Source organism: Musca autumnalis, unplaced genomic scaffold (genome assembly GCF_047663935.1).
Source record: "Musca autumnalis isolate F117 unplaced genomic scaffold, ASM4766393v1 scaffold_3, whole genome shotgun sequence".
Taxonomy (NCBI): Eukaryota; Metazoa; Arthropoda; class Insecta; order Diptera; family Muscidae; genus Musca; species Musca autumnalis.
The window spans coordinates 214081644-214108464 of record NW_027411866.1 but is presented as its reverse complement, the minus strand read 5'-3'; the positions used below and the strand labels follow the sequence as shown (position 1 = coordinate 214108464).

The following is a 26821-nucleotide window of genomic DNA, read 5'->3' as shown; positions in this document are numbered from 1 at the left end:
ACCTAGGCGTCCAGACAAATGCAAAACTGTGAATGAAAATCGTCTATTTGTTTTTGGTTTCCGTTCACATATTATGTTTTTATTCATTTTCTTTTGTTTTCAACACATTTCAATTATCTCACTTATTTTTACAAAAATGTATTAGTCGGGTGAAAAAATTATGGACAGCTGTGAGACAGCCGACAATTGTATTAATGTGTTAGTAAATCAGAGTTGTATTTAAAGACAAATTGTCTGGTGTAAACGCCTAGTTAAGGACGTATAAACCGAGTAAAACTTATGAGTACTTTACACGATATGTTTTTTAAATATGGGTTTTTTACATATGTCAAAGTCGGCGTGTAAACCAATCAGAAGCCGCCAAACACATTGCTCGCTCAAAGTTGTCGTGTAAAAAGTTGCTAAAGAAAAAGCCATTTGTAGACATTTTGAAGGTGTGAACAGAATGAAATACGCCGCTTTTTTCACGCTCAGTTTCATGTAAAAGATTAAAGGTCTTCTACATGAAACTGAGCGTGAAAAAGCGTCTTATTTCATTGTGTTTCTACGTTTAGTTCTGGAACGAAGCTATTATGTTTTAATTTTAGGTAATTTTATTCAGAAAACCACTACGGAATTTTCTGCCAAAGTAAAATATATAAATTAAAATAAGCAAAATACATCAATAAATAAATTAAAATTAAATTAACCGGTTTCGCCTTTTTCTTTCGAAAGCTCAAGTAACCGATAGCCGATAAAAATCGAATTATGAAACCCTACCTTAAAAGGTAAACATGCGGCAAAAAATGCATTTTTAATATTGCATTGGCGAAATAAACTACATATTTTTATAAAATAATAAATTTAGTCGATTTTATAAAACAACTAGAACGATAAAAATACACTAATTAACAGTTTTAAGCAGAATATAGCCCAAAATAAAATACGTATATTTCGTCATAATTATCGTTAGAAGGCAGTAGAACGTCAATCATTGGTACGATTCGTCAAGAAATCAAAGTGACAAAATTGCGTTAAAAACAACGCATAGGAACGCATTAAATGAACTTAGCGTTTCACTAAAGACCAACAACAATAGGGAGAATAATTCAACGGCAAGCAACGCAATACTTGGACTTGCGTTTTTTTCACTTTCGGCTGTAATCGTGAGTATACACATGAAAAACGAGTAGAGGCCTGCCAATAGCGTTGTGTCCAGTCATCGACTTTGTCTTTTTCTGTGGCTTGTAAGGTACGGACGTGATTGTTCGACATAAGAAATAGTTAATTTCTTTTTGGAAAATATATCTATTAAAAAAATATTTTCATATTTTTTCAACAACAAAAAGACAAGATAAGGTTTGTAACAAATAAAAATTTCGACGAATTGCAGTAAGAAAATAAGTGGTGGTGTTATATATTGGCTATCTCTAAGTGGTGGAATACTAAGTTATATTTTTTCCATTACCAGCCAGATAAGCAGAATAGAGAAAAAATTTCAAAGTCGTAAAAAAATTGGGACTTAGAAAAATTTCGTTGAAAACTTTCTTTGTATAGCTGCTAATATAGAGACACCACACACACCACTTGTACTTTTTTCTTATTGTTCCACATAAACATTATTCTCGTCGTCGTTGTTGCTGCTATTATTTGCTGTGTGGCTGGTTGGTCGTATTTCGACTTGTAAAATTTTTCATTTGTTCGTCGTTTCAACTTGGTGTGTGGTTGCTGGCGATACGACAAAAGCATCTATAGAGAAATACAAAAAAAGACTTGTGAAAATTTTCATTTCAACGTTCTTCGTTCGTTGTGTGCATATTATATAGAAGTTAATTTAACATTTTTTTGAACTTAGAAAGAAAATTGTCCATCCACACCAGACAAAAAGACCATATAAATCAGATAATAAGACAAAAAGTGAACTTCCAAAGTGAACATCCATTTGAAGGAGAAGGAAGAGGAATCTAAACCAACCAACAACATGAGTGTCGATGTGTCTGCTGAAAATGTAAGTAAACCACACTTTTTCCTTTCCTCATTTATTACATTATAAATTACATAAAAAATGTTAATTGAATTTATTTAAAGATTTAACAAATCTAATTCTCTAGAAAATTGTATCTATTTTTCTTATCTGGGTGACTTGTTGTAAATACACTTGAAATTTTGTTGTTTTTGGTGTGTTTTTAATTTTTTCAATGTTATTATTGTATGGTGGGGACTTTGAAAAATTCACGAAAATGGCGACAAGTCTCAACCAACCATCATCATATGTACGTACTACAATATCAAATAAGTGGTGTTCATATACAACAAACAATGAGGTACTACTGCTTGCTCTCTGTGCAGCAGTGTGTTTTACTTTTAATTCTGCTTCTTCCCCACAACATGCCGTCTTCCGTCGCCTTCTCATCATCACATTTTATGTTGTACCTTATGGTTGCTTAACTGACTGACTGGCTGGCTAGCTGATTTGCAGTTGTTGCTGTTGCTGTTCGCTAGTTGATTTTGGTTGTTGTTTTACTTTACTTACGGCTCTCATTGTATATATGGACCTACTATATTGAATCGTTTGTTTTTTTCAGCCTGTTGTCGCATTGACTTGACTATCTGCTGCCTCCCTGCCTGCCTGTCTGTCTGTCTTTTTGCCTGACATTAATGTTGGTGGATGTTGTCTCCTCTCTAATACCTCTTTTTTTCATAACCAAGTAAATTTTCAAAGTTACATTGCAAATGAAAAACCCAAATTGTTGGTAGATGCAGTTGTTGTTGTTGCTGATAATATATTAAGTATGGGAGAATTGTAAAGTTTTTAGTTATAAGGCCACTATTTGATAAGTGTACCTTGTCATTAATTTGTCTAGAGGTTAAAAAGTAACAGATTTGTGGATTTCTAGTCCACCATATTGTACGAAGTGCATGTCGACTGATGTTTCTGTTGTTACATCCAGCGACAGCAGGAAGGCTACAAAGTAATACATACAAACTTATGATTAATTCATTTTCAGTCTTGATATAAAGGTTATGTTCGTGGAGGTGATGTGTGAGTTGTATATCTCTCAATGGCACTTTCCAAGTATGTGTGTATTTGATTATCTTCCGAAAATTGATAATTTATGTGACATTCCGGCGTTTTGAAAATTATTCCTGTGATCTAGATGCTGTTTGAGGTTCAATTCCACCAATTTTTAAATTATTCCTGTCGTATAGATTTTGTTTGACGCTCAAATACTTGCAAATCATTTCCATTTCATATGTACATATGATCTTTGTGGACAATTTGGCATAAGTTGAGTTTAAGGCCCGGTACCGGATTTTGATGATATGTATAGCACTGATAGTCTTTGTGGCCCTGTGTATAATGATATACATTTTGTCTTGCACAAGTCTTTTTTTCCCATATAACGCTACCGCCCGAATTTTTAACCGAACTACCTGTAAGTTCACAGTTGACGTTTCCAGTGGTCACAAAGCTTCTCTACCAAAACCTGTCAACATTGGTCCAAGATTTGGTTTCGCCCCATATAAAGGTTCCTACCGATTGAAGAAGTTTTTATATGCATTTTTATACCCTCAGCATTTATGCTAACGAGGGTATATACACTTTTATACGGGCAAAAAATGTGCCTCATCGAAATAATGGTTTTAGACCCCAAGTATGTTTGGACGAAATGTGTTTTAGACAATTTGGAGTCGATTTAGCCATGTCCGTCCGTCTGTCTGTCTGGCTGGGTGGTGCGCACGATAACTCTCGAACGGATCAACCGATTCGGTTCAAAATTTGGCTTTCGTAATATTTTGCCTAAACTTAGTTTAAGTTCGAAGATGGGTTATATCGGTCCACTCCTTCCGGTACCTCCCCCACAAAAGTTCGAAAATATTCGGAAAATTTGTGCGCACGATACTTTACACATCGTGAAACTTCTACCAGACTTAAATGAGGTTCCAATATGGACTCAATCGGTCCACTCCTTCAGGTACCTTCCACATAAAATTTCAAAAAAGTTGAGTTTAGGGCCTACTCTCGAATCGCTTTGATTTTTGTTTTAACAACTTGTATTCATTGTCCCATGTTTCATCAGGGGCAAGTCCATACTTCCTGAGAAAATCGGTCCACTCCTTCTGGTACCTCCCTCACAAAAGTTCTAAGCTATTCGTTAAAATGGTGTGCACGGTAACTCTGGAAGGTAGTAACCGAGTTGGTCCATACTGTGCACATCTTAATATGTCTACGAGACATAGATTAGGTTCGAATATGGACTATATATGTCACCTCCTTCGGGTACCTCCCACACAAAATTTATGAAAAGTGCAGTTGGTCTCGAATCCCTTTGATTTCTTTTGTAGCAATTTGTATTCGCAGTCCCCATTACGATGGAACAAGTTTTTTCAGGGGGCAAGTCTATAGTTCCTGAGAAAATGACCCGAAAGCTGTAAATCCCCTACGACATCAGTAGCTGGAGCGGACGGTAAGTTTCAAACGGATCAGTCGATTCGGTCCAAACTTGGTTTAAGTTCGAAGGTGAGCCATAACGTCCACTCCACAAGAGTTTAAAAAAATCAATAAAATGGTGCGCAATATATCTCTAAAACGGGCATGCCGATTTGGTCTCCTAATATTTTATACAAATGTAGTTTAACTTCCAAAATGGTCCATATCGATCTTCTCTTTACGGTACCTTCACACAGGCTGAGGGTATATCTCTGTCGGCAAAGATACTTTTCTACTTTATTTAGGTAGCAGTGGTCAACTAATTTCTCGGAAAAAATATTAAGATTTAGTTCTGAATATTTTATGGGGGAGGGTATAAAAAGTTTGGTCCGTCCGATCATAACGTTTTTTTTACTTGTTTATTACATACAAACATGTTCATTTTTCAGCTTAATCTGATTCTGGGTCAATCTCCAGTTCCAGGAATGTGGCTGCTTCGATGGGATGTAACCACAGATCCATTGGAGTTAATTGAGTCGATTTGTCGGGACAGTTGTTTGCACAGTGTCGCCGATCCTTGCCCTATAGGAATTTACACTGCTGCACCATCCCGAGCGTAGTTAAGCCAAAACTAATCTAGTTTGTCGTGGCAGCTGACGCTTCTCAGCTGCGATAGAGTGGGGGGATGTACTCCGAGGAATGCATTTAAACGATAGTAGCTTATGGCATCTGCCACTACGTTTGTATGAATACTATTTAAACCTGCTTGATATGTTTGTTAATCTAGGGGTGGGGGTGCTCTTCTTCTAGATCATGAAGATCTCCCTTGAACCGCCTGAGTGGACGGGGCCTATCCACCATCTAGTGATTGAGATGGCTTTCACGGTAACAGCCGAGCAATGAAAGCATGTGATTGTGTTGCTGTACTAGAAGAATCTTTGCCTACTCAGGTAGATGGTCTACTGGAGGAATGAGGAGGCACCCTGTTGTTATTCTCAAGGCGGCATTCTGACAAGTTTGAATATCTTTCCATTGCGTTCCACTTGCACTCGCGGACCAAACTGGCGCCGCATAATTTACCACGGACCTATCTATCGCCTTGTACAAATGTGGCGAACAGGGTTTCTTTATCTGCACCCCAAGTGCTGCCGGCTAGGGATTTGAGGTCATTGTTCCTACATTTCAGCTTATCGCAGGTAGCTGTGACATGTACGGACGACGAGGACATGATGTCGAATGTGACCTCTAGAATTTGTCCATGACATTCAACTTTCTTCTCAAATCAAATCGGCCTGTACAATTCACCTTAGCTGGCTTCAGTGGCGGGACCACCCTGCCTATTTTCCGAACTTTGCGAACGATATGGCTGGCTGTCGAATGTGACCTCTAGAATTTGTCCATGACATTCAACTTTCTTCTCAAATCAAATCGGCCTGTACGATTCACCTTAGCTGGCTTCAGTGGCGGGACCACCCTGCCTATTTTCCGAACTTTGCGAACGATGTGGCTGGCTAGCGACAGGTTGGGAACTTTAGTGATATACTCCACTCCATATACATACACATACAGCTGTTTTAGCATTACCAGGGAGATTCCATTTGGGCCCAACGCTTTGGATGATTCCTAATGACTAGACAGCCGAATCCTATGCAAATACATATATGGTTAGGATGGTCGTAGAGAAAATCTGATTAGACAGAAACTCGTTTTATCACAAAATAAAACGAATTAGGCCCATACATTTGCATATTTTGCATATCGTGCATATTTTTACATATTTGCATAAAATGAGCATATGCAAAAATATATACAAGGATTTGTTGTCTAAAAATCCCATCGAAATGGCTGAAATGTTGTATTAAGTCTTCGTTAGGGGCATGAAACTTTACACCATAGAACGGTACCTCCCGATTTCCGGTATTTTGAAGGTTGTGGACTCAACATCCGACCGAAATTTGTTATTTAGTCTTCGTTGGGGGTATAAAACTTTCCACCTGACATTTTTTGGTATAGGTTCACGTCTTCATACAGCCCTCATAGAACCGTACCTCCCTATTTTCGGTATTTTGAAAGTTGTAGCCTCAATATCCCACCGAAATGGCTGAAATTTGGTATTTAATCTTCGTTTGGGGTATAAAACTTTCCACCCAAAATGTTTTGATATATGTTCACGTCTTCATATAGCCGCCATAGAACGGTACCTCCGGATTTCTGGTATTTTGAAGGTTGTGGCCTGAATATCCTTCCGAAATGGCTGAAATTTGGTTTTAAGTCTTCCTTGGGAGTATAAAACATTCCACCTGAAATTTCTCGATATTGGGTCCACGTCCTCATATCCTCCCCTAGAACGGTACCTTCGGATTTCCGGTATTTTGAAGGTTGTGGCCTCAATATCCCTCCGAAATGGCTGAAATTTGGTATTAAGTCTTCCTTGGGAGTATAAAACATTTCACCTGAAATTTCTCGATATGGGTCCACGTCCTCATATAGCCCCGGATTTCTGGTATTTTGAAGGTTGTGGCCTCAATATCCCTCCGAAATGGCTGAAATTTGGTATTAAATCTCCCTTGGGAGTATAAAACATTTCACCTGAAATTTCTCGATATGGGTCCACGTCTTTATATAGCCCCCATAGAGCTGTACCTCCGGATTCCTGGTATTTTGAAGGTTGTGGTCTCACTTCGAGTATTCGATCAGCAGGTATATGTCGAGTGGCTGCAGCAGTGATGATGGTTCGCAACGTACTTTCCGCTACCCAAACATCAGAAGTTTTGGGGACAGATCTCTAAAGCGGCGATTAGTGAAACTCGGTGTGGCTTCTCAAGGTAGACCTTGTGAAGTCCAACATAGTAGCACATCGGTGGATTAACAGATTCATCAATTGGTATATCGATCGTATGATAGCCGGCGCGAGCCTGCCCTGTCCTGCCATTCTGAAATCATGGAGCACTCGTGAACTTTTTGGTCCATGACTTCTTGGCCGCCAAACTATCGATATGTGTACTTGGATCAAGACCTCTTATTCTGGCGCTTTCCAAATAGCTAGACTCTCTGCTTGAAAGGCGCCACAGTAATGTTTTTTGTAGACTGTGTTGACTGTCAGTCAATTGTCAACAAGATCCACTGTTTATGATACCTACTCGTTGTGTAGGATACAACACCGTCTACATACACATCTTATTATATACTTTCACACATCTACATGAACAACACTACAATATACAAGGTCTAATAACAATTTCCTCCAAGTTGTTTTTGGGATAACCTTGAACCAATTCGATGTTCGTTCGTCCGTCGTTTCACATTAAAAGTTTTCACTTTAGCATTATTTCATAGAAAATTAATGGCCAAAAAGTAAATCTCCTCAAAGCAACACTTTCTTTTTTATCACTAGTACATAATTATAAATATATATTTTTAATTTCATATAAGTTAACCATACGTTGTACGTCGTTGTGTGTGTCGTTTTTTGAAGTCCCATCTATGCCTTTAGTAACAACTAAAAAATATCTCAAAAGTAAATTTAGCAAAATAAAAAGCACAAACTGAAAATATGTGCCAAGTTTGAACAGATTGTTTCTCTTTTGTTGAGGTGTCGGCGGTACGAGTGTATGTTATGTGTAAATGTTATGATCCGCGTCCGTCTTCGTTTCATTTTTTTATTTCATACTAATTATTGCAAAGAAATTCCCCAACATCTACCTGCTAGCTGTCTTATTGTGTATGATCTTGTTGTCTATATGTTAATCCGTTTAATTTTTTCGTTTTTTTGTTTTCTTGTTTATAATTTCTAGAACATTGACTTTAGAGCTGCTACCCACATACATACATATGTATTGAGAAAGCTATTGCTCTGTTATTATATAAAACCGTAATGATTTTTGATACGAATTTGTAGTTGGAAATAGATATGTGTCCCAACAAAAACAAAGAGTTTGTATAATTATATAGTAGCTATTTTTGGTGTGAATTTTTTAATTAAAATCACTTTTTCTAACCACTTGAAAGACCTTGAACTTTTTGTTATATTTGTGGATATTATTTATTTATTTATTTATTGTTAAAAAATTTGGCTTAAGTCTGGTTTAGGGGCACCTCTCGGATCGGGCTGAAATTTTCACCATAGGTAGTCCTTGGGACCCTGATCACAACGATAAATAACTTTTCCGGCGGAAGTACATACTTCCCGAGATATGGGTCTTGACATTTTACTTTTTGTACTTGGGCAATATGGGTATCATTTTAAAGCTCTTGGTGAGTACTATTGAATGCGTATACGATTTCATACTTAAAGAAAACTTATAATTTTGGAAAAACTTTTGTTCGCGTAGCCCACTTTTGCTCCTGTCCATAGGAGAAAATGTTAAATCCCGGCCGAAGGCCGGCTACTTAAATCTCGGGAAGTATGGACTTCCCCCTGGAAAGATATATATAGTTGTGATCAGGGTCCCAAGGACTACCTATGGTGAAAATTTCAGCCCGATCCGAGAGGTGCCCATAAATAAAGTAATGGTGTTAAAGTAGAACTTTCCCGAAATGTCAAGACCCATATCTCGGGAAGTATGGACTTCTCCGGGAAAGATATATATAGTCGTGATCAGGGTCCCAAGGACTACCTATGGTGAAAATTTCAGCCCGATCCGAGAGGTGCCCTGCCCATAAATAAAGTAATGGTGTTAAAGTAGGACTTTCCCGAAATGTCAATACCCATATCTCTGGAAGTATGGACTTCCTCGGGAAAGATATATATAGTCGTGATCAGGCTCCCAAGGACTACCTATGGTAAAAATTTCAGCCCGTTCGGAGAGGTGCCACTAAACGAGACTTTTCCAAAAATTTAAGTTATTGTAAGCGGGAGGTACGGAATATTTGTATGGGATACATAGACCTATAACCGTGAATTTTTTCATATCGTGGATTAAAAAACAATTTGTTTTGAGGGTATTTCATTCAGGTCCATTGACTTTTAAGGAGCATTTCTCGGTTACAATCTGGAATAAGGCTAACGATTGTATATATACTTAAATAAGATTGTTGCATGGAAATACTGGTTTTAGACCCCAAATATGCTTGGACGATATCCGTTTCAAATTGGGGTCTATTTAGTCCTGGCTGGGGCGATTACTCTAGAACCCTTCGATTTGGTCTAAACTTTGGTTATTCTGATATTTTGTCCTAACATAGTTTAAGTTCGAAGATGAGCCATGTCGGTCCACTTCTTCGGGTACCTCTCCCACAAAAGTTCAAAATTTTTTGCTTAAACGGTGCACACGATAACTCTTGAAAAGGAGTTAACCAAACTTTGTACATCGTAATGTGTCTTTAAGGCGGAGATCGGAAGCGAATATCGGCCCACTTCTTCGGGTAACTGCCACATAAGATTTAGACTTTGTTTTTGGAAATGAGCAGTGCCTCAGGCAGTTTTGATTTCTTTTACCAGTAGGTTGTCCTCCTGGGCTCTATTACAGTGTTATAATATTATTCGGATGCAAGTCCATACCTCCTAAGATAATAGACCAAAACTGTGAAAAACCCTGCCGCCACCAACAAAACAAATGGCTGATGAGTATCGAATTTGCCGGAACTTTGAACATTGTAAAATTTCTTCAAACGTAGATCCAAGTTCCAAGAGGGTCTATATTTCACAACATATTCGGGTACCACCTCCCTCCCAAAAGTTCAAAATTTTCGGGGGCACGTCCATACTTTATCTGATAATGACCCGAAAGCTCTAAAAATCCCTGCCTGTAACAACTAAAATTAATGGGAGTTATCATGAATGAAATTTCCCCGTGAGTTTTGCTTTTCCGCCGTTGCATCTTGAGGGAGAAAGTGAAAAAATTCACTGGGAATTGACGTTCATGGTAACCCCAATTGATTTGCGTGATAACCCACCAATTGAGTATCCAAGTATGTCTAGTTTTCACCGTGGTGCAATGGTATGCACATTCGCCTTGCACGCTAAAGGTCGTGGGATAGATTCCCAGTCCATGCAACATCAAAAATTTTTCAACGGTGGCTAAATACCCCTAAGTGATGTTGGCGACATTTTCCTGAGTATTTCAGCCATGTAAAACTTATCTGCAAATGGTGTCTTAGGACACGCCGTTCGGACTCTGCAATAAACAGTAGGTTCCATATCATTGAGCTTATATGAATCGGGGTGCACTCATTGATATGAGAGAAGTCTCCCTTGTCCCATCTAGGATATTTGTGGAACAATTACATACATTTCACATTGTAAAATTTCTTTCTAACGTACACCATGTTCCATATTTTCAAGTCGGACAACATTTTTTGCGTTCGTTCCGCACAAAAATGCAATTCTGATTACAACGATATAATTCTTTTCGTGGGCAAGTTCAAAGAAATACCTCTCAAATACCTCTTCCTGAGATATGGGCGCCAAAATATCCCAATATTTAGGGACACTTCTTTATACACGGCGATACAATATGTTTCGGGGGCAAGTCAATACTGCCATTCCGGTACCAATAAATTGAGTGATGAGTGTTGAATTGGGTATCCGATTTGGACGAAACTTTTCACATTGTAAAATTTCTTCAAATGTCCATCCAAGCTCCAAGAGAGAGTCTATATACGACAACACCTTCGGGTACCACTCAGTTGAGGTCATTTGATTGATTCCAAACAATGAGATGTATCTCGAAAAATATGGAAATGAAAAAAAAAACATATATAGTTGTAATCACGGTCCCAATGACGTACAACCCTGCAGGGCTTCCCTCTGCAAACGTTCAATATTTTTGCGATGAGATTACGGTACTTTGAATACCCGTTTCGCGGAAAATACCGACTCCCGCAACAAAATGATGCACAACGGCAGACGTGATGTGAGCCGCGAGGTGCCCTTTAGCTGCACATAATTCGGAGTCGATTAGGTCATATCAGTCCCAAAAGTGTTCATCGTAACATGGATCCTTCATGTTTTCCCTATAAAAATCCCACCGAAATGGCTGAAATGTGGTATTAAGTCTTCGTTAGGGGTATGAAACTTTACACCTGAAATTTCTCGGTATAGGTTCACGTCTTCATATAGCGCCCATATAACGGTACCTCCCGATTTCCGATATTTTGAAGGTTGAGGCCTCGACATCACACTTAAATGGCAGATATTTTGTATTAAGTCTTAGTTGCGAGTATAAAACTTTCCACCTGAAATTTGTCAGTATAGGTCCACGTCTTTATATAGCCCCCATAGAACGGTACCTCCCGATTTTCGGTATTTTGAAAGTTGTAGCCTCAATATCCCACCGAAATGACTGATATTTGGTATTAAGTCTTCCTTGGGGGTATAAAACTTCATATAGCCCCCATAGAACCGTACCTCCGGATTTCTGGTATTTTGAAGGTGGTGGCCTCAATATCCCTCCGAAATGGTTGAAATTTGGTACTAAGTTTCCTTGGGGGTATAAAACTTTCCACCTAAAATTTTCTCGATATAGGTCCACGTCTTCATATAGCCACCATAGAACGGTACCTCCCGATTTCCGGTATTTTGAAGGTTGTGACATCAATATCCCTCCGAAATGGTTGAAATTTGGTACTAAGTCTTCCTTGGAGGTATAAAACTTTCCACCTGAAATTTGTGGGTATAGGTCCACGCCTTCATATAGCCCCCATAGAACGGTACCTCCGGATTTCTGGTATTTTGAAGGTTGTGGCCTCAATCTCCAACCGAAATGACTGAAATTTGGTATTTAGCCTTCGTTGAGGGTATAAAACTTTCCACCTGAAATTAATCGGTATAGGTCCACGTCTTCATATAGGCCCCATAGTACGGTACCTCCCGATTTCCGGTATTTTTAAGGTTGTGGTCTCAATATCCCTCCGAAATGACTGACATTTGGTATTAAGTCTTCCTTGGAGGTATAAAACTTTTCACCTGAAATTTGTCGGTATAGGTCCACGCCTTCATATAGCCCCATAGAATAATACCTCCCGAATATTTTGAAGGTTGAGGCTGTGGTTATACATTTCTCTATTTTATTTTATCTGAAAAGAATTTTAAACATATGTCATATTTTTCTTATTGCAATTTAATCAGAAGCCAAAAATATGCCCAGTCCCAAAATTTGACATGAATCGGACCAAAAAAAGGGGTTGCAATTCCGCTGTCTACCAATATGATCAAATCAGTAATCCGTTGTGGTTCAGATTAATTTGTATTTTGTAATTTTTTTTATTGGACCCGATTTTTTTCCAATACCTCAACTAAAATGGTATTGCGCCTTAATTCATATTGTAATATTTTTTAAACTTAGATCAAGCTGGAAAATGGTCAAATCGGCACATTCCTGTTTCATGTTTTTCGAGGACGTGGTTCAAATTGCAGCCGGGTTTAGCTGTTTTTACAGTGTTTTATTTAATTTGAAATTTTGCCTGTTAGGGCGAAGATCATTTTACATTGAGTTTCATGTTCCGCAAACCATCTAAGTCATCTAAGTACAAGACGGACGTGCTGACTACTACACCGCGGTGGCTCCCAAACTGCAAATACATCAAAAATAAAAATTTGCCCAGCTGATGACCTAAGCTGCTAACGCTATTCTTCCAATTTATTTATATTAAATATAAGAAAAATTTTATAAATAAATAAAAATAACAGTGTTGGGTTCGAATCTTCGACTTTCCTTCTTCACTACAAAAAATCTTTGATCATCCAGCTCAATTCCAACTAAAAAATTAATAAAATTAACATTAAAATGATCTTCGCCCTAATAGGAAAAATTTCAAATAAAAAACCAGTCCTCGAAATATATCACGACTTGTTAGCGTTCAAAGTCAAACTCATAACTTCGAAAGGCTGCTCTAAAAAGCGTTTGTCATGGAAGCCTTGTAGACTGAACAGACAAATATCCGTCGCTGTATAAATACATTGCATTTAAGAAATCCCACAGCCGATATGTCTGATGAGCTGTGTAACTAACAGGGAAACTGGTTACAAAGGTTGGTGGTTGTGTGCTTTCCTTTCACTTGCAAAAAAAATCTTTGATGAATTAGCTCGACTCCAACGAAAACCAATAGGAAAAGACCAAAGTCGGGCGGGGGCGACTATGTAATACCCTACACCAGTCGAAATATGTAAAAATGGAATAATTAGTATACATCCCAATACGCAAATTGGAGCCATATTTGGGGAAAATCGTTAAAATACCTAAATCGGGAGATACCGTTATATGGGGGCTACAAAAAAACATTGACCTATCTTAACAATTTTAAGTGGCGAAATTTCGTGGCCACTGGGAACCACATATGTAAAATTTCAGCTAGTTCAAGCAAAAAATGTGGCTAAGATCCCTAAAATACCTTAAATCGGGGGGTATCGTTATATGGGGACTATACCGAACCGTGGACCTATCTTGACAATTTTTAGTGGAGCAATTTTGCGGCCATTGAGAACTTCAAATGTAAAATTTCAGCTAGTTTGGGCAAAAAATGTGGCTAAGATCCATAAAATACCTTAAATCGGGAGGTATCGTTATATGGGGACTATACCGAACAGTGGACCTATCTTGACAATTTTTAGTGGAGCAATTTCGCGGCCATTGGGAACCTCAAATGTAAAATTTCAGCTGGTTTGGGCAACAACTGCGGCTAAGATCCTTAAAATACCTTAAATCGGGAGGTACCGTTATATGGGGGCTATACCAAAACTTGGACCGATATAGCCCATCTTCGAACTTGATCTTCCGACGGCTAAAAAAATGGTACCTATTCCCCAATTTTCAGCGAAATCGGTCAACAAATGCGACCTGTATGTTGCGAACGGACGGACATGCATAAATCGACTCAGAAAGTGATTCTATGTATATCCCTAGAAGGAACTATGGGTCTATCTCGCTTCCTTTTGTATGTTACATACAAATGCACTAACACATAATACCCCTTACCACATAGTGGTGTAGGGTATAAAAAATTAATTTTAAAATGATCTTCGCACTAACAGGCCAAATTTAAAATTACCCAGTTGTTCGGGTAACTAGGGAATAACTAGCAATTTTGCTGGCTACTGGTAAACACCCCTAGTTACCACCCAATCTACTCGCAATGTTATAGACTGGTGAATTTAACATGGGGATGTCATAGGAAGGGGTCTATTGTCTCCTTACTGCATTACCAGTAACCACCCAATTCGAAAGTCGTGTGAAGGCAATTGTCTCTTCATTGCATTACAAGTAACCAGTCAAATCGATAGTCTTGGGAAACCCAATTGTCCCTTTACTGCATTACCAGTACCCAGTCAATTCGGTACTCAGAGATGATAGCCAAAAATACTTGTAACTTGAAGTCATTTATTTTATTACATGGAGTGCAAAAATTTTACAAAGGACAATATAATCTTGTATACACATGTATCTTGATCCTTGATACTGGAACTAATGTATGACTACTTGTTATATCGACTTATGTTTATTTGGTCCTCGGAATGTTTTTCTCGTGAGTCCTTCCTGGAATAGAATGTATAGAAGTTTAATGAAATGGCGTGGTAATGAATTGTGTCAAGATATGTATCAATACTTACCACATATATTATAAATATTTTTCTTAAATTAATCATCCTTTCTATGATTTAGCTCGTAACACGTTCTTTTTGCATCTTAAATCAATCAATAATGTTTTTTTTTTAATTATGACTAAACAAAATGACAGAATATCTTTTTCTATTTTGTTAAAAAAGAAATAATGTTGACAAGAGATTACACTATCCATCGGTAGTCTATAAAATAGTCAATATATTACATGCCGCATTACCTGTAACTAGTGAATTGACATGATAGACAGGGAAGCCCATTTCCAGTGGCAAAAGCAGGCTATAGATTATTTTATGTGCTATTTTTGGGTGTAAAGTAACTAGGATCAATGAGTAACTAGTTACATGCCTATTTCAAAGTAGACAATTGCTATTTATTGAACAACTGGGTAAATACAGTTTCAATCCACTTGTATTTAAGGCCATGCTTTTTTACCGCAAGTAGAATATTTTGTTTCCAATTACCACGGCACAATTTTATGATTCAATTGTCTTTTTGAAATAAATGGATGACGAAATATCTTTTTCCTGTAGACGGTGTTTGATCTGTTAGTGGAACAATTTGACCCAATCTTTATTTTTTTTATAATTTTTTTTTAAGAAAAATTTGACTGTCAGTACTTTAAATCTATTCTTCGCCAGCAATAAAAATACCCCATAGACGCTATTTTTAATATTAAAAATTCAACACACTTCTTATGTTGTCTATTTTCACACCCTCCCAAATCAATTTACTACATCCAAGAGCATTATCGCATTATCTTCTATTTTAGCCACAACGCTATGTCTCCCTTTCCGTTATTTGTTCCCTCCTCTCACGTTAATTTCTATTATTTATAGAAAATCAATGGAACATACACCTTTTGTTGGTCTTTGAAGCACGTGATATTTTTAGTTTTACGTTGCCAAAAAACTGCATTCCAAAACAATCAATGAGTTTGTTTCGTGTACCTAACTAAGGTGGTGGTGTGGTGGTGATGGCTGCTGCTGACGACGATGATGATGGTGGCGGCGGCGACAGCAGTAGTTTTAGTGATCATTAAACTGGTTGTTGTACAAATTTGACAACGTGTTTTTTCCACTATGAGAAATAAATAGAAACACGTGTGCGTTTAGCTACAATGTTGCTGGTGTTGTTGTAGCCGCGCATACACCCCGTACCTATTAGTCCTATTAGGTACTTGTTTTGCTCGCCACTCTACACTGTTTCATATTCTTTAATACACCCCGAAATATTGGTTTTTGGTTGTTGCAGGCAAACAAGTTGCAATTGGATATTTAGTTTCCTGTTTAGGGTTTCAACAAGGATGCCAGTTGTTTAGGGGTGAGATTATTTATCCTTTTTTATAAACGGAATTGTGTTCAGTTTTGTTTTGTTCGTGCAAGTCGATGAGTTTTGTAAAGTGTTGGCATTGATCTTTCTTTACTCGGGAATACTTGTTTAAAGTTAACGGTTTATAGTGATACCCACATCATCGACGTTTTTTTGAGTATACCTTATTCATTACAAAACTGACGGAAATAAAACACCCCCTTCGTACCTTTTAATTGTTTGGAAAAATGACTTGCTTCAAATGCCATTGATCTTTATAATGTACTTTTACTCATTTACCATAACAATATTGAAAGCAAGCAAAACCGGTTCAACGTTGGCAGATGCACTCCTTTGTTTAGATTTTTTTGAGTGTTTCTTGACCTGTAACTACAGTTTAACAACATTTACTTTTCGCTTGTGTCCATCATGGTAAGTGGTTAGGGCTTAATGGCTAAGTACTAAGAAATACTAAAGCGAATGACATCTCATTAAAAAAAGAATCCATATTGGACGCCATTTAGTCATATGTTAGTATTCTGCTAATCAATAGTTCCTTTTTTAATCTATTTGATTCAATTATTGTTGAAAAAAAAAAAATAAAACAGAATCTGTGGTTTGCAATGAATCATCGTTTTGATTTTTTTCTTTTTGTCATTCTAGCAGCCGGCACAAAATGGGGGCACAGCTGAAGTGCATGTGAATGGCATGAGCAACGGACATAGCAGTAGCAGCAGTAAACATAAGTCATCGAGTAAAGACAAGCATCGTGATAAGGATAAGGATCGTCACAAGAGTTCTTCTTCTAGCAGTCACAAAAGCAGTAGCCGGTAAGTTTCCCAACAACTTTGGTTTTGCTAAACATATCCAAGCCAAAGTAAATTTTGAACCGTTTTAACAATAATGTTTCTTTAATTTCGTTCACAGTGATAAAGAGAAGCACAGCTCCTCATCATCCAGCAGTGGCAAAGATAAACATCGTGACAAAGATCGCGATGAAAAACACAGCAGCAGTTCATCATCTAAATCAAGTCATCGTGACAAGGATCGCGAAAAAGATAAGGATCGCAGTAGCAGCGATCGCGATAAACACAAATCATCTTCATCATCCTCATCGTCGGGACACAAAAGCTCCTCCAAGGACAAAGAAAGACGTGACAAAGATAAAGAACGCAGCGGCTCCAGCAGTTCATCGAGTAAAGACAAAGATCGCCATCATAAATCTTCTTCGTCATCGTCCCGCGATAAGGATAAAGACCGCCATCACAAAAGCTCCTCATCGTCATCATCATCGAAACATAAACATTCCAGTTCATCATCGAAATCATCCTCTTCGAAACATGATGGTGATGGTTTTGTTAAACCAGAACCTCTATCACAGCCCCAAGAAAATGGTTTCAACAATGTACTTGCCGATATTAAAATGGAAGAAGTGAAGCAAGAAATCAAACATGAATCGTCATCATCGTATCACAACTCCCATGATGCGATTAAAAAAGAGGAAGTTAAACAGGAAATGTTCACTCAAGATCCATTAGATAGTAGCTACAACAATGGCTACCAAAAGGAACATTATGAAATGAATGCTCCTTTTGATGTTTCCCAGGCAAGTTCATGTGATTATTCCATGTCTCAGTTTAAAGAGGATGAACCGGCATTTGTGGCCAAAGAAGAAGCCAGCTATAATGAAGAAGATTCTCAAGAAATGGAACAAGATGAATCACAAGAACAAAACTATGATGAACAAAATAATGAGGATGAAGATGATGATGAGGATATGCCATTGGCAGTACGTAAATCCAAACAACAACAACAACATCAAACCACCATGCAAGTGGATGATGAAGAAGATGACGAAGAAGACATACCATTGGCTAAGCGTAAAATTAAAACCGAAGAAGAGGAGGAGGATGATGAAGATGTTCCTCTTTTGGCACGTAAAAAACCCAAAAAAGAAAAATCCAAGGAAAAGAAAAAGAAACGTGTTAAGGAAGAAGAAGATGACTATGCTGAGGTTAAACCCAAGAAATCCAAAAAATCTACAACACAAACGGCTGCTGTGAAAACAGAAACTGCTTCACCCACCAAACGTGTCAAGAAAGAGAAGAAGGACGAAGAGGAAGAAGAAGTGTGGAGATGGTAAGTTGAAAGCCAGCCAATGGATTAGAACAAAATACGTTTGTGACCTACATACATATATAAAGCCGTGTTATAGTCTTGTAGCCTGATAGTCATTGGCCATGGAAACCCGTTTTGGGTTAGGAGTTCTAAGATTTTCTCCTATGGAGAGCTGCAGATTTCGGTCACGGGAACAAAATTTCTTAAATTGTAAACTGTTCCCTAAGAAGCCGGCCTTTAACAAGGGAATTTTCAGAACTTCAGAAGCCCACATCTAGGACTTCCAAGAAATATATATTGTCTTGATCAGGGAGGCGAGACCTACCGGTGAAAAAAATTCATTCCGATCTGAGCTGAGCGAGTTAGCTCAACTTATGTCAGAAAATTAATTACCTCATTTGTTATTTTTACCGTCAATATAACTTGCAGATTACAGGGGTGTACAATTTCTGTATTATAAAAGTATATTATATCGACTGATCTGAAATAGAATCCCCGAATAAATTCAGTAGTGGAATTCTGTTATTCAAAATCAATTCCGAACAAGGCGAATTCCGACAAAAATCAGTAAAATTAAAACGCAAAATTATGAATGAAAACAAAAAAATGATTTGGAGAATCCCACTATATATAATTGTTCCCATCCCATAGGGACAAGGGAGACTTCTCTCATATCAATGAGTGCACCCCGATTCATATTAGCTCAATGATATGGGACCTACAGTTTATCGCAGAGTCCGAACGGCGTGTCTAAGACACCACTTTTGTAGAGAAGTTTTACATGGCTGAAATACTCAAGAAATGTCGCCAACATTACTGCGGGGTATTTTTCCACCGTTGAAAAGTATTTTGATGTTGCCTGACCGGGGAATCGAACCCACGACCTTATGTGTGCAAGGCGGGTGTGCATACCATTGCACCACGAGGTCTGCATTGATTCTTTTCTAATTCCTTTAAAGAAACCAGTAGTACGATTCTGTAACTAATCGACAAAATTATTATTATATTACTCAGTAGTCACACGCGCAAAATTTGCGACGAAACTTTCCCATTATTTTGGCGTTCACAGATCTAGTTCCATACTAAAGTAATTTTATGAAAATGCTGTATTGGGGAACTCGATCTATGAACGCCAAAATAATGGGAAAGTTTCGTCGCAAATTTTGCTCGTGTGACTACTGAGTTACCGGTAAGTAGTTTTCGGTAAGTTACTCTTATGTTACACTCTAAAACATTCATAGTAAACTTTCTCATTTTTTTTGGCGTTCATAGATCGAGTTCCATACAAAAGTAATTTTATGAAACTACCGTAATGGGGAACTCAACCTAAGAACGCCAAAATAATGGGAAAGTTTCGTATAAAAGTTTTAGCGTGTAACATAAGAGTTAGCGACACTTTTATTTATACTTTTCATTCATTAGTCCATATTTACATTAGGCAAAGGGTTACCGTATGCCTCACCTCTATCACCTTCAAACTGACGATTGCCGCTAGGAAAATTGCCTAATGTAAATATGGACTAATTTTGGATTTTAATTTTACCGATTTTTATCGGTAAGTCCCAATTTACATTGGGCGAGTTTACTTGCCGCAATTGTCAGTTTGTAGGTGAGAGAGGGTGCTGAGAGGCAAAGGGTTACCATATGCCTCACCTCTCTCTCCTACAAAATGACAATTGCCGCAAGTAAACTCGCCCAATGTAAATTGGGACTAACCAAGAAATGAGTTGCATAGTTATTTTCCATTCCTCCTATTCTGCTTCTTTTATTTGCTGTCTACCGCTTTTTGTAATTCTACTTCATTCCTCTTATTTTTGGGGTTATGATTTTGTATGGTAACATCTGTTTTTCTTATGTTATCACTTTAGTGTGAATGACTCGTATACACAAACGAACCAGCAGCTGTTTTTGACACAAATGCAGCAATGTTAGGTTATGTCACCCGTTTTAGTTTATATTCTATTGAGTTTATTTTTGCGTAATGCATTTAAATTTTCTTTTCATTGTTTTGCAATGAAATATGGCAAAAACAATTGCATTTGCTGTAATAAACATAGCGCGAACAAATCGGATAGTAAAAATAAAAGAACTGGGATTAATTTTTGATAGAAAGTTGTTATCCAACACCACCGCCACACAAGCCCCAGCATGTGGTGCTATACTTTTTGGTCAAACTTATGCTACAAAAACGACAGCGGCTGTGGCATCTAAAAAGGTCTCAAAGCAAACAAAAAAACTAAAATCTCCCCCCAAAAAAGTAACTAAAACAAAATCCCCTCCCTCATCTTTCCCTCTTAGGTGGGAAGAAGAAAAGCGTGAAGATGGTGTCAAATGGAATACATTGGAACACAAGGGTCCCGTTTTTGCTCCACCCTACGAACGTTTGCCCAGAAATGTACGTTTCTACTATGATGGCAAACCCCTGGAACTGAGTGAAGAAACTGAGGAAGCTGCCACCTTCTATGCCAAGATGTTGAACCACGATTACTGTACAAAGAAAATCTTCAATGATAATTTCTTTAAAGATTTCCGCAAAACCATGACCAAGGAAGAAAAGGATATTATAAAGGATTTTGATAAATGTAACTTTGAAGAAATGCACAGATTTTTCTTGGCGGAATCGGAAAAACGCAAGAATGCCAGCAAGGAGGAAAAATTAAAGAAAAAGGAAGAAAATGAAGCATTGATGAAGGAATATGGTATTTGTATTATTGATGGACACAAGGAAAAGATTGGTAATTTCCGTCTGGAACCTCCCGGTCTATTCAGAGGTCGTGGTGAACATCCTAAAATGGGTATGATTAAGCGTCGTATCCAGGCTGAAGATGTGTCAATTAATTGTGGTAAAGACTCCAAAATACCCCCACCTCCACCTGGTCATCGTTGGAAGGAAGTTATACACAATAACACCGTAACATGGTTGGCATCATGGACAGAAAATGTCCAGGGTCAAGTGAAATATATTATGTTGAATCCCTCATCCAAATTGAAGGGTGAAAAGGATCACATCAAGTATGAAACTGCTAGGCGTTTGGCTAAATCAATTGATACCATCCGTGATACATATCGCAACGAATGGAAATCCAAGGAAATGCGTGTTCGGCAACGTGCTGTGGCTTTGTATTTCATTGATAAATTGGCCCTGAGAGCTGGTAATGAAAAGGATGAAGATCAGGCAGATACTGTGGGTTGTTGTTCATTGCGTGTGGAACACGTACAACTGCACAAGGAGTTGAACGGCAAGGAGAATGTGGTCGTGTTTGATTTTCTTGGTAAGGATTCTATTCGTTACTACAATGAAGTTGAGGTAGAAAAGCGAGTTTTCAAAAATCTGGAACTGTTCATGGAGAACAAGAAAACTGGCGATGATCTATTCGATCGTTTGAATACACAAGTTCTTAATGAACATTTGAAGGAGCTTATGGAAGGTAAATTTATCGATAGTTTTTATATTAAAAAAAACGTGTTATTAACTTTTTTATCCCCTTAGGCCTCACTGCCAAAGTGTTCCGTACCTATAACGCTTCAGTTACATTACAAAATCAATTGGATTTGTTGACAAAAGACGATATGACCATACCCGAAAAACTCTTGGCATACAACCGTGCCAATCGTGCTGTTGCCATTCTATGTAACCATCAACGTTCCGTGCCAAAGAGTCACGAAAAATCCATGGAAAATCTCAAAGAGAAAATCAGACAAAAGCGTGAACAATTGGATGACGCCGAAAATGAATATGAGGTAAGTTTTGGATTTTTATGCATAATTGTTTTAAAATTAAAGGTGTGTGATGATCTCTATGATTCAATTCAATTATTAATTAATTATATAAATTAAATCTAAATAGATCAATTATTAATTAAATAATTTGACCCCATCTTCTTTGTTCGTTGTTATAGGATCTTAAGAGAGCTGCCAGAAAAGGCTCGGTCCGTGAAAAAGTTAATGCCGATAAGAAGTTCAAGCAAATTGAACGCCTTAAGGAACAATTAAAGAAATTGGAACTACAAGAGACTGACAGAGATGAAAATAAGACCATCGCTTTAGGCACATCCAAATTGAATTATTTGGATCCACGTATTTCGGTGGCATGGTAAGTGAATTAATATTTGAACTTAGTTGTTTTTAGTAGCATAAAAGATGTTATCGCCATTTTTCCGTTAAAGGAAGGTTGTCATCTACAGTCTTTCGCTATAGAAAAGTTGTTATCGACAGCTTTTCGTTATAGAAAAGTTGTTATCGACAGCTTTTCGTTATAGAAAAGTTGTTTTCGACAGCTTTTCGTTATAGAAAAGTTGTTATCGACAGCTTTTCGTTATAGAAAAGTTGTTATCGACAGCTTTTCGTTATAGAAAAGTTGTTATCGACAGCTTTTCGTTATAGAAAAGTTGTTATCGACAGCTTTTCGTTATAGAAAAGTTGTTATCGACAGCTTTTCGTTATAGAAAAGTTGTTATCGACAGCTTTTCGTTATAAAAAGTTATTATTGACAGCTTTTCGTTATAAAAAAGTTGTTACCGACAGCTTTTCGTTATAGAAAAGTTGTTATCGACAGCTTTTCGTTATAGAAAAGTTGTTATCGACAGCTTTTCGTTATAGAAATGTTGTTATCGACAGCTTTTCGTTATAAAAAGTTGTTATTGACAGCTTTTCGTTATAAAAAAGTTGTTACCGACAGCTTTTCGTTATAGAAAAGTTGTTGCCGACAGCTTTTCGTTATAGAAAAGTTGTTATCGACAGCTTTTCATTATAGAAAAGTTGTTATCGACAGCTTTTCGTTATAGAAAAGTTGTTATCGACAGCTTTTCGTTATAGAAAAGTTGTTATCGACAGCTTTTCGTTATAGAAATGTTGTTATCGACAGCTTTTCGTTATAAAAAGTTGTTATTGACAGCTTTTCGTTATAAAAAAGTTGTTACCGACAGCTTTTCGTTATAGAAAAGTTGTTATCGACAGCTTTTCGTTATAGAAAAGTTGTTATCGACAGCTTTTCATTATAGAAAAGTTGTTATCGACAGCTTTTCGTTATAGAAAAGTTGTTATCGACAGCTTTTCGTTATAGAAAAGTTGTTATCGACAGCTTTTCGTTATAGAAAAGTTGTTATCGACAGATTTTCGTTATAGAAAAGTTGTTATCGACAGCTTTTCGTTATAGAAAAGTTGTTATCGACAGCTTTTCGTTATAAAAAAGTTTTTACCGACAGCTTTTCGTCATAGAAAAGTTGTTATCGACAGCTTTTCGTTATAGAAAAATTGTTATCGACAGATTTTCGTTATAGAAAAGTTGTTGTCGACAGCTTTTCGTTATAGAAAAGTTGTTATCGACAGCTTTTCGTTATAGAAAAGTTGTTATCGACAGCTTTCCGTTATAGAAAAGTTGTTATCGACAGCTTTTCATTATAGAAAAGTTGTTATCGACAGCTTTTCGTTATAGAATAGTTGTTATCGACAGCTTCTCGTTATAGAAAAGTTGTTATCGACATCTTTTCGTTATAGAAAAGTTGTTATCGACAGCTTTTCGTTATAGAAAAGTTGTTATCGACAGCTTTTCGTTATAGAAAAGTTGTTATCGACAGCTTTTAGTTATAGAAAAGTTGTTATGGAAAAGTTGTTATCGACAGCTTTTCGTTATTGAAAAGTTGTTATCGACAGCTTTTCGTTATAGAAAAGTTGTTATCGACAGATTTTCGTTATAGAAAAGTTGTTATCGACAGCTTTTCGTTATAGAAAAGTTGTTATCGACAGCTTTTCGTTATAGAAAAGTTGTTATCGACAGCTTTTCGTTATAGAAAAGTTGTTATCGACAGCTTTTCGTTATAGAAAAGCTGTTATCGACAGCTTTTCGTTATAGAAAAGTTGTTATCGATAGCTTTTCGTTATAGAAAAGTTGTTATCGACAGTTTTTCGTTATAGAAAAGTTGTTATCGACAGCATTTTGTTATAGAAAAGTTGTTATCGACAGCATTTTGTTATAGAAAAGTTGTTATCGACAGCTTTTCGCTATAGAAAAGTTGTTGTCGACAACTTTTATTTACGGAAAAGCTTTAATCGTCAGCTTTTCGTTACTAAAAAGCTGTTATCTACAATTCTTCGTCAACGAAAAGTTGTTATCGACAACTTTTAGTTATAGAAAAGTAATCTATAATTTTTCTTTGTAGAAAAATGATTATCGACAACTTTTCTGGGTAGAAAAGTGGTTTTCATTTAATTTTTTCGACATATTTTCTTTATAGAAAATTTTTTATATATTATCTTGCTTTGTAGAAAAGTTGATAACGAACGATTTTCATTCTTTAAATTAATTGCTGTTAATAATTTTCCTTTATCGTTCTGTTTATTTCCAGGTGTAAAAAGCACAAAGTTCCAATTGAAAAGATCTTCAACAAAACACAAAGAAATAAATTCATGTGGGCTATTCACATGGCTGATGAAAATTATCGTTTCTAAATTTAAGTTAAGTAGCAGAAGCAGTGAATGGAAAGAAAGCCAACAACATAACAAGTTATATATAAGTAAATATATAGAGGAAATGTGAAATATGCTCTCCCTTCTCAAGTAAATCAAAACAGAAAGCCCACCCAACAGCAAATTGAACTCATTTCACTTACATCCTAAACAAAACAATCCTTTCACACCCCAAAAAAATATTGAAAATGTCAATATTCACATATGATTTGATTCTGTTCCTATAACATCAAGAATTTACTGGAAGGAAATATCCACTTTCAATAGCAATTTGAAAGTATTTTTTGCACATTTTTTTGTAAATCTACAAATTATTTACAAATGTGTTTACTTATCTTCACCACTTATTAGTTCTAATTCAATTAATGTTGGTTTCATGAATATAGTTACATATTTAGAGCAATTTTTTTGGAAATAGTTGTAAAACTATTTCATTTTAATAGAAGATTCTTAAAATTTTTTGAAAACAATTTAATGAAAATTATTATGATTTATGCAAATTGCATAACACGGTTTCGATTGCAACAAAAAAATTATGCAAGTAATTTTTATAATACAACTTTGCTATTGGGTTTATTTTGTGTGTGTGAATATTTTCATAAACTACTGAATATTCTTTTTAGCAAGGTTTGTCTTAATTTATAGTTTAATTTTATTTGAACATTTTTAGTAGAACACATACATATATAATAATGAAGATTATATGCAACAGTAACAAGTTCGTAAAATTATGTCATACATAAAAAGATCTTGTTAAAAAATATATACATAAATTGCAATCAAGATAATTTGATTATGGTCATCCTTTAAGATATAAGTTATAGTTCTTTATACATACATACATACATACTATATAAATATTAATATAATTTTTAAAGAATTTTCTGCATTAGTGATTTAGTTAAAATGATGAAGACCATGCAATAATTTTTGAACAGGACCCTCCCCCCAAACCTTTTAACAAGACATAAAAGTTCGTTTCATTTAATTCACAACACCACAAATTGAATGCTTTAAGAAATTATGATGAGTTTAGTTCTTGTTAATTTCCTTAAAAATTGTGTATTTTTTTAGTTTTCTTTTAAGAGTTATAAGTTATTTTTCTTTATTATTTAATTAATTTTACTATTTTTTTTTCTTTTCACTTTTTCTTTCATTTAAAATCATACACTGTGCAATTATTTTATTAATGGAAAATGAAAAAATCCTATGTTTATGATCCCCCCTCCCTATTTTCCTTCATATTAATATATAAATAATTTAAATAAATTAAAATTTTGTGCTTAAAACACACAAATAAATATATGAAATTAAAAGAAATGTATCTTTAAAAAAATAACTTTCCCCCACCACCATTATTATCCCCTAAAAAACAAACAAATTAGTAACAAATTTTGTCTTAGTTTATTTTTTTTTTTTCATTTATCACAAAACCATTTTTTAATAAAAAAAAACAGTTTTCGCTCAGTAGAAACAAGTGATGAAAACAAAACTTATAAAACGTAATGTTCTCTCTTTGCAACAAACAACAATTATTAAGCATTAGAGTTAGAAGAAAGCCACAAAAAAGAATATATAAGAATATAGTAAAAAAAGAACTACTTTTTCTTTTATTTTTTTGTATTTTTAAGTGATGCAACAAAAACTACTGATATTTTAATAAAAAATAAATAATTGGTTTGTTCCAGTACTGTAAGAATCTACTAATTTTTACTATTTTTTTCGATAACATAAAGGAAAAAATGTTATCGTAGTAAAAAATAGCTTCTTGCTGGTTCTGGAACAGGCATAATAGTAATTTGAAGCAAATCTATAATCAATCCCATTACACAATACAAACCAACACACATCCACATATTCATATTATACTAATAATTAAAACATATTGACTTATTTCAAGACAAAAAAAAAAACAAAAACCAAACATATTTCAAATAAAAATAAGATTTTTTGAGAAGAA

The 26821-nt window shown here is 36.1% G+C and overlaps 1 protein-coding gene across 11 annotated transcripts; it reads left to right on the top strand.

Moving 5' to 3' along the window:
• Positions 1-757: 757 nt before the first annotated feature.
• On the top strand, positions 758-26821 carry Top1 (DNA topoisomerase 1). Of its 11 annotated transcripts, none has more exons than XM_073976604.1 (8): positions 758-976; positions 1835-1987; positions 16942-17108; positions 17206-18417; positions 20695-21824; positions 21887-22137; positions 22296-22489; positions 24741-26821. In XM_073976604.1, exons 2-8 carry the CDS (start codon positions 1961-1963, stop codon positions 24841-24843), a joined length of 3084 nt encoding a protein of 1027 aa, XP_073832705.1. In that variant the 5' UTR covers positions 758-976; positions 1835-1960; the 3' UTR covers positions 24844-26821. The 11 variants fall into 11 exon arrangements, with proteins under 11 accessions (XP_073832705.1, XP_073832701.1, XP_073832700.1 ...); XM_073976600.1 differs by having other exon boundaries at positions 758-1145; XM_073976599.1 differs by having other exon boundaries at positions 758-1338.